This window comes from Arachis ipaensis, chromosome B10 (assembly GCF_059453495.1).
Source record: "Arachis ipaensis isolate K30076 ecotype BB chromosome B10, ASM5945349v1, whole genome shotgun sequence".
Classification (NCBI taxonomy): domain Eukaryota; kingdom Viridiplantae; phylum Streptophyta; class Magnoliopsida; order Fabales; family Fabaceae; genus Arachis; species Arachis ipaensis.
The window spans coordinates 9,665,584-9,677,374 of record NC_142435.1 but is presented as its reverse complement, the minus strand read 5'-3'; the positions used below and the strand labels follow the sequence as shown (position 1 = coordinate 9,677,374).

The window sequence follows — 11,791 nt, the reverse complement described above, 5'->3', positions numbered from 1 at the left end:
ATACTTATTTTTTTTTGTTGTTGCCATCATTTTGATGGACTTGTAGCTTATCCTCCCTTCCTTTCGGTAGCTTGCATTTGCTTCCATGGCTACCAATATTTCCTGTGTAATAACCGAAGAGAGAAGAAGAAAGAGATGAGAGAGAACAGAGAAAGTAAAGAAAAGCAATTCAAAACAAATTAAATGAAGATAGCTTGCTTTTACTTCCCTGGGTGGCGTGCAACACTAATCATAATGATTCCCATCAAATCAAAGTCAAGTTCTCTCTCATAGTTCCAAAGCTAGCATATTAAATTTGAAATCCATTTTTAGCAAGCAATGGAATCCGTTGGAAGCTTCATGGATTCGGTTAATGCATGGAAGCATTAATAATTTGGGCTTGGTTGCAATAAGGATTACTCTTGGCCCAAATAAAAGCATTTGCTTTCCTGATGTATATTGGATTCAGATCAAACATGGGAAGCTTACTTTTGGGCTTGTAACAATGTTAATCTAGCCCAATAAATCATTACAACAATTTAGCCATATATCATTGAATGTTTTTGAATCAATGCTGATTTGGAAAGCAAATTCACACTTGGGCTGCAGCATTTTATTTTATTTTCGGCCCAATTTAGTTCCTGCATTACAAAATTATTAATTAGCATATAATCAGATAACATTGTATTAATAATTTTGTAATTAGATATTTTAACAATGTTTGTTCATCACAAAAATTAATTTGGAGTTTTCCAAACTCATCAAGGTCCCTAAGGGTATACAAGTAATTTTACAATTCACTAACATTTTTTTGACGTTTAACGTTAACAAGGACTAAATTGAAAAAAAGAATAATTATAGGGCCCAATTGAAAAGAAAAAAAATATAGGGACCTAATTGAAAATTCGATAAAACTATAGAGACCTGCAGAGTAATTAAACCTATTAATTAAAAAGTAATGTTAGGTAATTAATTTTTTTCAGCCAACATCAGTTAAATTTTTTAAAATTATTTTATTATTTTAAATTTTAAATTTTAAATTATAAATCTAAACATTAGAATTAGTTAATATTGACTAACTAAAAAATCGAGACAAATCACCCATCTAAACTATAGGCTTAAAAAAATTACGTAAATCACTTAACTCAAAATATATTATGTACATGTCTCTAATACATGTAACTATGTAAATCGAATAAGTTTTTTGTCGAATTACAAGTACAATATAAATTGAATAAGGCTTTGTCGAATTACTAGTAACAATGGTAAATCGAATCAATGCATGCTGAATTAGTATGTAAGAGTATAATTCGAAACAGAGAGCTTCAATTTACTAGGGGAGCAAATGGTTTTGAGCTCGCCCATAGTAAATCGAATCAGGGAGTGTCGATTTAGTAATGGTTTTCGATTTAAGGTAAATCGAAGCATCACAATTCGATTTATATAGAAGGTGATTTCAATGTAAATATGTTGTCCCTAATTCGATTTACTCTTATTCTCCCTGTATATAGAATTCGAATTCATTTCATTGGAATTACATTTCACCTCCCTACCCCACCACATCCGAAAATCCAAAGAAAATAAGGTTGTGCTACAAATTTGATACCGCAGAAATGGAAGACGACGAAAATCGAATCTATCGCTTGGATGGAGTTGCGCATATTGCGGGTAGCGTGCATGAAGAGATTAGTAAATTAATTTTGTTTTTAATTTTCTGTAATTAAGATTTAGTGATATTAAATCGTTTAGAAGTTGATTATTAGAATGATTAGAATGTCTAAACTTCAAATAGTAGTTATAGTTTTGATTTAGACAATACACCTCATGGATATAAACTGACCAATCCAAACGTGAGTATGCACAGCACGCTATGGCATGGCAACATGGATAATGAAGAGCTTGGAAATACCCGCAATCACAGGTGTGGTCCCTGAGGGACACTCTGTAAGAGCCAAGCTAAAAGCTGTCTGTCGATGTCGTCTCAGCCACAGTGAACTCAGAATTATCCTTGTCATACAAAGTTACTAGAAGGTGTTCATTGGTCGGGCCGGGTTTAAGTAGATCTAAACCCGACCCTAAAAGGATACCGGACCTATTTTCACCCTGCCCGAAGTGGCCCGAAAAGAAATCGGATTAAACCAAGTCGACCCGATGAAATATTAGTATATACAAATTTGTAAATTTTATATATTAAAATAATAAAATTTTACTTTTAAAAATAAATTTAACAAATGTTAGCTCATATTTATATTAAAATAAATTATTTTAAAACAAAAATAATATCGTATAATATAAAAAATATTAATTGAATTATAAAAGTATAATATAACATTACTAATTAACTCAAATATATATGTTTTTTATTGCAAAAAGTAACTTCGAGCCGGGTCGGGTGACCCGAAGCAAAATCTGAGCCCAACCCGAAAATAACATCGGGTAAGAAATGGAAACTCAAACCCGACAGAATATGTCTCGGGTCTGGGCCGGGTTTCGGGCGGGGCGGGTTTTGAACACCCCTAAAAGTTACCGTGAAACACCTTGAGGCCTTTAGATTAGCCTCAATTTCCTTCATCAGATGCTGACTAAACCGCTGTCCGGTTCCTTACTGTGCCTCTGCCTCCCTTCCTTTGCGAATAAAAAGCTCTACCATTCTCCCATAGGTGGATTTCACCAACGAACAAACTGGAAGGTTCCTTACATCTTTTAGAATCGAGTTTACACATTCGGAGATGTTCATAGTCATATGCCCGAACCTCCTACCTTCATCGCGATGTTGAGTCCACTGCGCATAGTCAATCTGATTAGCACAGTCACACATGGCCAAGTCTTCAGAGCGGAGGATGTCAAACTAGTAGTCAAACTTGACCTTGATCTTCATATAAGCAGCATTCACTAGAAGCATCCTAGCATCCTTGCCCTTAAAACTAAGGGAGAAGTTCACCGCCGCGTGTTGGATGCAAAATGCCCTGTATGCATTAGGCGTAAACCAACCACCATCAGGAGCCTCTAGTGGAGCCTTGATCCCGTTGTGCCTATCCGATATGACTAGAATACCCCGTTGAAACGTTACGTGCTGCTGAAGGTGGGATAAGAAGAACGACCACGACTCAGCATTTTCACCCTCCACAAGTGCGAATGCAACAGGAATGATATTGGAATTACCGTCCTGAGCAATCGTAATTAGCAGTGTACCACCGTATTTGCCGTACAATTGAGTACCATCGACACTAACCAAGGGCTTGCAATGTTGGAAGGCCTCGACGCATGGTGGGAATGTCCAAAAAAGACGGTGGAAATAAGCTTGCTCCTCATCGATTTGGCCACCCAGTCGCACAAAACTCGTCCTCAACACTGCCACACTACCCGGCATCGTCATCTGCACACCAAGAACCCACTGCAGCAACTCATTATATGACTCTTCCCAATCTCCATAAATCTAAGTCACGGCCTTCTGTCTAGCGATCCAAACCCTCCTATAAGTCGGTCTAAAATCAAAATGGGCCTCTATCGCATTCTACAGTACCTTGATCGACACGGCAGCATCGGCTCTAATCATAGGCAGTATGAAAGTCGAGATCACATGGTAATCAAGCCTCCTGTGATAACTGAAAATTGAAGTGGCCAGACAAGTATGTGGTCCATTCTATCATTTTACCTCCTAAATACCCTTGCGTTAGCGGAGACTAATATGAATCAACCATATGCACCCGTTGTCGAATTTCTTACACTTTCCATGGTACTTGCGGTAATCAGATTCCAACACTTTATATTCAATCCCATGTTGAATGCTGTAAGTCTTCACGCTCAGCACGACTTCCTCTTTATCCTGAAACTGCTAACTAACATGGAACTCAGCTAGTCCTCCTGCATCTTGTGTGTCTCTAACCCTAAAGCCTCCAAGCACGACAGGTTCCTTCTGCTATCTCATGGCATCCAAGTCCAAAGTTGAAAAGTGCGGGGGTACTACGAAATTTCTAAACTAGTCGCTCCACCACCCCCAGCTAGAGTACTCCTCGCATTCTCATCATCGCTATCATCGGCAATCGTGGCAGGCTCCACATCATCATCATCTTCCACACCATCTGGTGTTCTACCCTGTCGGAATTTCGGTACCACATCAGGAATGCCGGCCATCGCAATCGCAACATCATCAAAGGGTCCACTGTCACCCACTTCTCTGTCACGAGTGCGGTTTAGATCAGCAGCGAAGGACGGCGATGCAACCAAAACTGTCTCAGGCTCAAGCACGGACAGAGATGAAGAGGCTCCAACAGGCCTCGAACTAGTGCAGGCTTCCGTGGCAGAAGGCTGAGGATTCCGGTTAGAAATTCCTGAATTAGAGACCACATCCACAAGCTTGGTCAACAACTCAGGGGTCCTCACCTCTGGGAATTGCCGACAACAATGGAATAGAATTTGCAAATCTTCGTCACTGCCTATGACGAACGAATCGTACTTCATATCATACCGCAAAAGGAAAATCGAAATTCTGTAGAATAACTTCTCCACCCGTTTCACGCCTTGCAGCCCCAGTCTTCGGATTACAGTATTATGAAATTCGGTGAAACTTGTTGAAGGTTTGAAAAAAATACTAAGTGGATCCTTATCAGTAAACTTAATTTCGGAAGGCATTTTTTTCTTTATCGGTCCTTTATAGTGCACCAAAACTAAAAAACTCTCATCATTAGCTATTGTGAGGCTCACTATGATAAAGAATTCACACTCAACAGCTATTTATATACGTTTGTACCATAATAAATCAAAATAACTTCCATCCATTTATATAAGTTCGTATGTTCATACTAAATCGAATTGAGTTGTGTAGTTTTATTCATTGGCTTCCTTTCATGTCGAAATACTTCCATTATTTATTTTTTATTGGCATGAATAAATCGAATTTGTCTCAGTCAATCTACTAGGGTTATGAGTAAATCGAATCAGCCTCCTTCGATTTATACTTGTACGTACTAATTCGATTGATACTTATTCAATTTAGTACTAGCATGGCTAATTCGACTCTACCTGTATCGATTTATATAAGAATATCCATTAAAAACATGTGCGTAACGTATTTCAATTTGAGTGATCTGCATAATTTTTTCATGCCTACGGTTTATACGGGTGATTTGCCGAAAAAATCGATTACATGTATTTTCTCTTAATAAAATTAATACAATTTTAAAAGTTGTAATGCATTTCCTATTATTATCATTACTACAATTGATATTCACTTTTTTAACTTCATATCAGTACATGAATACATGCGGCTGAGGATGATATATTCAAATGTTATTAATGTAATTAATAGAAGTGAAAAAAGAAAATTTTGGGCCGATTTTGAGTGGATTTTATGTTTCATTGTATGCTTTTTTCTAAGACTTTTCCGATTTGCTTTGATCAGTCAAATTTTATAGTTGAATTGATGTTATCTATTATGGAGGGTTGAATTTTTTCTTATTCTGTTCAAATTTCATTTTATTTTATGAACATTGTGGACAAAGGCGGATTTAAGGGGTTTAAAGTGGTCATGGTCCTCCATTTTTAAAAAAAAAAAATAATATTATTAGTTTATTATTATTATATAATTAATATATATATATATTAATTACAGATTAAATATATTTTAGTATATTATACACTAAAAAAAATTTATATGTTAGTAATTTAATATGTATAAATTATAATGTGTATTATAATCTATTAGTAGTAATTAAAAAATAAGTTTAAAAAATAATAAAAGCTTATAAAAATATAAATAATTAAAAATTTATTAAAAAATATAGGTTTAGATTAATATAAAAAATCAACAACTATAAAAAAAATTCTTATTTTGATTTTTTCTATGACAACAGTAATAACTGAATAGACCTTTTAAACAATCAAAATTATTAAAACAAGACTTTAAAACAAGATGAAAAACAAATTTTTAGCAAATTATATGATTGTATAAGTTGAAAAAGAGAATGTTTCAAAATTTATTCCAGATGGTAAATTGATAATTTTAGTTATATGAAATATCGCAGAACAAATTTAAAAATACCAAAATCCTAAAGTATGTAGTTAAATATTGATTTCTATATAATATAATTATTAATTTTGACCTTATATACTATAAATTATATTTTGTTGACTTTTTGTTATATTATATTTAATTTGGCACTCCTCTTATAAAATTTCTGGATCAACTACTGATTGTGAAAAGTGCAGAGTTTGTAGCCCTAGTTGCAATTAGAAGCTTTATTTACACCACATGATCACACCTAAAGTGCAGTCAACTAAGCTAACTTCCTAACTGTTTAAGTTATAATTCCAACTAACTTGTGCCAGCTGGACTATAATCTAACTAACTGGTTTCCAAATTAGCTAAGCTGCTGACTCATCTTTGTCACACATTGGTTGCTTCTGCCTCAAGCTACTATGATCTGCTACAAACTTAGCTTTTGTCTATTCATATATGAAAATACACACTTTCATAATCATATTAATAGCCAATAATGCTTAGGATTCTCATTCTCCTCCATAAAAGAGTATCCATTAAATTATTTTTCATAATGCTGCAAAATTAATACATTGCTTGAATATGGAATACAAAAGATACAAGGAAAATTGCTTGTTCTTGAAATTCTCACACAGACAAATTCCACACTAGTAACAAAGTATTCATTACTGATACATATCACTAAACTACATTATCTTTTTTACTTTAGGGAGTTTTCAATATCAATCACAAACCGATACTTGACATCACTTTTTATGACCCTTTCAATAGCTTCATTAGCATACTCAATAGGAATTACTTCAATCTTTGGATAAATCTCCTTTTCAACACATAAATCAATCATATCCTGTATATCTTTTGTACCACCTACAATACTTCCAGAAATACTCCTCAATCCTGTCAAATATACATAATGCACATAAACCAATTTGTTATTATTATCTAAGTGAAAACTTCACATTACAACATTATACTTCACATGTAATGTATGTAACATACCAAAAAATAGGCTTCTAGGGCTGAACTTGATTTCAGTTCCAGCCCCAACTGCAACTAAGATACCAAATGTTTTCAGAAGTGCCATGTAAGGATCATAAGGATGATCACCAGATGCTGTGTCAATTATAAAGTCTAATGTCTTTGTTAATCCCTGCAGCATGTAGCAATATTTGTCAACATTCAATTTTGACAAAAGAAATAAATAAGAAACAGAGGATGCTTTTTTAATTTATTATGCTTACTTTCATTTGGCCTTGATCAGAGGAAATCACAAAGTTATCTGCACCAAGCAAATTGAGGGCCTCATCTTTCTTTGATATGCTGGTGCTGAAAACTGTTACATTCAAACCAAAAGCCTTTCCAAATTTAACAGCCATGTGACCAAGTCCACCAAGGCCAATCACTCCTAGAGATTTTCCCGGCTGCTCATTCATCTTGTAACGAATCATCGGAGAATAAACAGTGATTCCGGCACACAGCAAAGGTGCTGCTGAAGCCAATGGATAACTTTTTGGTATCTTAAAACAATACCTACACATATACAACAAAAAAATATGACATCAAATTCAGTTTACTCTAACCTTTTTAACTCAAAATATATAAACTATAGTAGCCAGTTACCTTTCATGGACTACTATGAAATTGGAGTATCCTCCCTTTGTGATTGTACCATCAGAATCAACCCCATTAAAGGTAAAAACTCCCTTACTGCACTGATGTTCTAGTCCATCTTCGCAATACTCGCAGTCGCGGCATGAGTTGACATAAGTCCCCACTCCAACATGGTCACCAACATTGAAACGCTTGACATTGGAACCAACCTTGCTCACAATGCCTGCAATCTCATGTCTAACAAAAAAAAAAATGCAGATTACAGATACATTAGCTTAATTCAGTTTGCAAGTTTCTGAGAATTAGAGAAAAATTATTGAAGGCAACATACATACCCTGGCACAACAGGGTACTTGGAGTCACCAAATTTATTCCTTGTCCAAGCGATATCAGCATAACAAATACCACAGTGTGTGATCTTAACATAAACATCATCATCTTCTACAGCCCTGATGATCAATCATGGAATAAGTTATATATATAATAAATTAAAGTTGAATCAGATGTGACTTTGGTTAATTACCTGCGATTGAATTTGTATGGGGAGAGATGTCCAGATGCATCTCTTGCAGCCCAACCAAGGCAATCTTCTGAACTCATTGTTTTCTTCTGTTTCACCATAAACACAATTATTTTTCAATTTTCATGAAACGTCTTACACATGGATTTATAAGGCAAGTAAGAAGTAGTTAATAAGAACCAACCTGGTTAATAAGTTTTCTTTGTTCTCTTAGCGTTCACCTCTTATTAAGTTTTCTTTGTTCTCTTAGCGTTCACAATTTTTTGATGAAGCAAATTCATGAATGGTGTTTATATAGCATAGGATAAGAAGCTGAATAGTACGAAAGCAGATACCTCATGATGACCAAAGCATGTGATAAAAGTCTACGCCCACTTCATGTTATATTAATGAAAAAATATAGGTAGAGAATGAGAATACTAAACAATATGAATAATGAATATGTCGGATGTTCAATTTAATAGGTATACAGATGATTATGTTCATTATTTTTAATTGAATGGTTATTTTTTTTTAATTGTTAACAATGACTGAATGTTCAATTTACTAAGTATGCAAATAATTATCCTAATGTTAAGGTTTAAGAGGTAATTTAAGAGGTGGAGTATTTTTATTTTATTTTATTGAATCAATTCTAATCTATTATTCACATTATTTTCAAAAGTCATTGTCTACCTAACAAAATCCTTAGTTAATTTATTTCTCTTTTTGTAAGACCAATGTGTATTAATCAAATGATATATCTTGTGATTACGCACCTGCAGACGTCTGTAACCATATTACCACTAACGCTTGGTATTCTTCTATGCACAAAAAGTTTAAAAGGCGTTGATTAGTCTAGTATTCTAGATGCTAGAAAATTACTACGTAAATGATATTGCTGATAAAGACTTGTAAGTTGTAAGTTTTTTTTTTTTTCTTTTTGGTATGAATTAAGCGTTCAATTTTAAAAGTTTATTTTACTACAAATATTGTTTTCAAGAAGGTAGCAATTCGAGTAAATCTGCATAATAATTTCTGATATTTATGCAATTATTCTATTTAGTTCTTAAAATTCCAATTCTTTTATAGTGATCCTCCACATTTAGTTTTGGGCATCATAGTGATCCTACAAAAATTTACTCGTCGTAGATTTCTCAATATCAATTACAGATCGACACTTGACGTCTTTATTTATGACTCTTTCATAAGCTTCGTTAATATATTGAATTGGAATTACTTATATATTTTGATAAATCTCCTTTTCATGTCGTTTCCAGAAACACTCGTCAACCCTGTCAAAAGCAGACATAATGCATAAACGAACAAGTTATATATAGCTATTTAAATGAAAAAAACTTATCATGTATTACAATAAGAGAATGTCTTAAGAGCTAATATCGTTCAACTAATATTGCATCCATTATTTAATATAAAGAAAAAAATTCAAAAACTTTAAAAATAAACACATTTAAAACTAAATAAAAAGAACATCTGAAATTCAAACTCAATAAAATTTATTTTTAATGGACTTTGTACTAAACTTATTTTATATCTTGTTATAATATTAGCTAAAATTGTCTATTATGATATTAGTTTTTAACATTATTCAATGTTTTTTTTTTTTGGTCGATAACGGTGTTTTTATCTTGTACTCACTACTTCTTTTTTTTGTCACGGGCCAAACTTGGCCAGACCCAATAAACAAAACATATGCTCCAACCCGACCCCGGCACATGGTCTCCTTGCTTCAATGCTTTTATGTTTTTTTGTTTTGTCTACAACACACACAATCCACTTCCTTATTTTAACCAGTACTCAAATTCCTGTCTTTCTCGACCAAAAAAAAAATCCTGTCTTTGTTGTGGCTGAGGCATGTGATGTAGTGGCAAAAGTATTTGTCTCGAACTAAAGTCACACAAAGTCACATAGGTTTGAATTTTAGCAGTGGTGGCTAAGTAAGGTTAGTGTGTGTGAGTGTGTTTGTACTACCAAAAAAAAAAAAAAATTCTGTTTTTGTTTATAAATATGTTCGAAGATATTGAATTAGTGTATTTTGTATTTATTTTGATAAAAAAATATAAAAATATTAATAAAAGATATAATTTATTTTTTTATTATTCTTGTTAATTTTTTAAAATTATATTTTTTATTATTATATATTTTTTATTTTTTTACCAAACAAAATACAATAACACTAATTATTGTATATTTGTCATTTGTATCTTGTTCTCAATGGTTGCATTTGTTTACAGAGATGAGACACTAAGACGAAGACACAAAAACACGAAATCGTATTTGACAAATAAGACATGAATAAGAGACATTGTGTCTAAAGACACTAAATTAGTGTATTTTGTGTCCATCCTGACAAGAAAGGATACAGAGACACTAACAAAGAATACAATTTATTTTTTATTATTTTTGTTAATTTTTTATAATTATATTTTTATTATTATAATTTTCTTCTTAAATTTTTTGAATGAAAAAAATGAGAATAAATTAGATTTTCATAATTTGTTTTAGTTTTATCACTAAAAAGAATACAAGAATACCAAATTTTATATCTATGTCTTTTATGTTTTATTTTCAATATCTTATCTTATCCTATTCTTAGAAACAAATACAGGCAATTTCTTATCTTTGTCCTATTTTTAGAACTAGAGAAAAGGACAAATCGATCCCTAACTTTTTGGTCTGCAAACATTTAAATCCTTGAGAATTTAAAAATACATTTAAGTTTTTGACTTCTTCAAAATCTGGACATATTGATCCCCGAGTCTCATTTGTTCAATTTTAAAAACTCTCTCACGTGTACATCCGAATCAACCAGGTCAGTACAATGGGAGTCACGCTTGATTTTTCCGTTGAATCTGACAAACCTAAGTGAACATGAGGGATCAATATCTCTAGGTTTTGAAAGGGTCATGGACTTAAATGTATTTTCAAATTCTCGAGAATTTAAATGTCTGCAGATCAAAAGGTCAGAAACCTATTTGTCCTTTTCTCTTAGAACTAAATTAGGAGACCAACAATTCTTCCATTATGTCATTGCCTCAGCTGCCCTTTTTTTCTTTTTTGTTGTTGTGTGTAGGGCCGGGAAATGCTTTTTTTTTTTGTCAAGCAAATTGGACAGCCACAGTCCTAGGCATTACATCCATGCTTCACACACCCACACAACACACTCACACAACTAACAACTTTCAATTATCAATCAACAAAGGAGTTTGATAACTCAAGAGTCTCCAATTACTCAACCAAAGCCAAAAGGAGAGAAATCTACACTAAGATCCAATCAAGCATTCTATCAAACACTTGGAAGGCTTAACATAAAAACATAGAAAACTATCAAGGAATATTAAATCCAAATGACCAATTGCAAACATCAATGACTCACAAATAATAGAAGAAGCAATAAATATGAAATACCTCAACTTGCATTAATAAGAAATTGAATCTAACATGGAGTTCATAAACCAAATTGGAGAATAAATAAATCAACAAGAGAAGATAGATAAACTAAAGTGCTAAAATAAATAAGAGTAGAAGAGAAACTAATTAAACTAAGATAGAAATCTGAAATTGAGAATAGCTAAACCTAAGAACCCTAAAACCTAGAGAGAGGAGAGAACCTCTCTCTCTAGAAAACTACATCTAAAACCTAAAATTATGTGAATGAAAGTTGTATGAATGAATCAATGATT

The 11,791-nt window shown here is 33.0% G+C and overlaps 2 protein-coding genes across 2 annotated transcripts; both read right to left on the bottom strand.

The window, feature by feature from the left end:
- Nucleotides 1–2,827: 2,827 nt before the first annotated feature.
- On the bottom strand, nt 2,828–4,758 carry LOC107620077 (uncharacterized). Its single transcript, XM_016322297.2, has 5 exons — nt 4,749–4,758; nt 3,960–4,682; nt 3,687–3,741; nt 3,503–3,584; nt 2,828–3,355 (listed from the first exon to the last, which is right to left on the bottom strand). The coding sequence occupies exons 1-5, from the start codon at nt 4,756–4,758 to the stop codon at nt 2,828–2,830; spliced, it is 1,398 nt and encodes a 465-aa protein (XP_016177783.2).
- A 1,731-nt stretch (nt 4,759–6,489) lies between these two features.
- Nucleotides 6,490–8,385, bottom strand: LOC107622843 (putative cinnamyl alcohol dehydrogenase 1). Its single transcript, XM_016324887.3, has 7 exons — nt 8,293–8,385; nt 8,112–8,197; nt 7,924–8,037; nt 7,598–7,825; nt 7,219–7,507; nt 6,977–7,127; nt 6,490–6,874 (listed from the first exon to the last, which is right to left on the bottom strand). Exons 2-7 carry the CDS (start codon nt 8,186–8,188, stop codon nt 6,678–6,680), a joined length of 1,056 nt encoding a protein of 351 aa, XP_016180373.1. The 5' UTR covers nt 8,189–8,197; nt 8,293–8,385; the 3' UTR covers nt 6,490–6,677.
- Between the last annotated feature and the right edge of the window lie 3,406 nt (nt 8,386–11,791).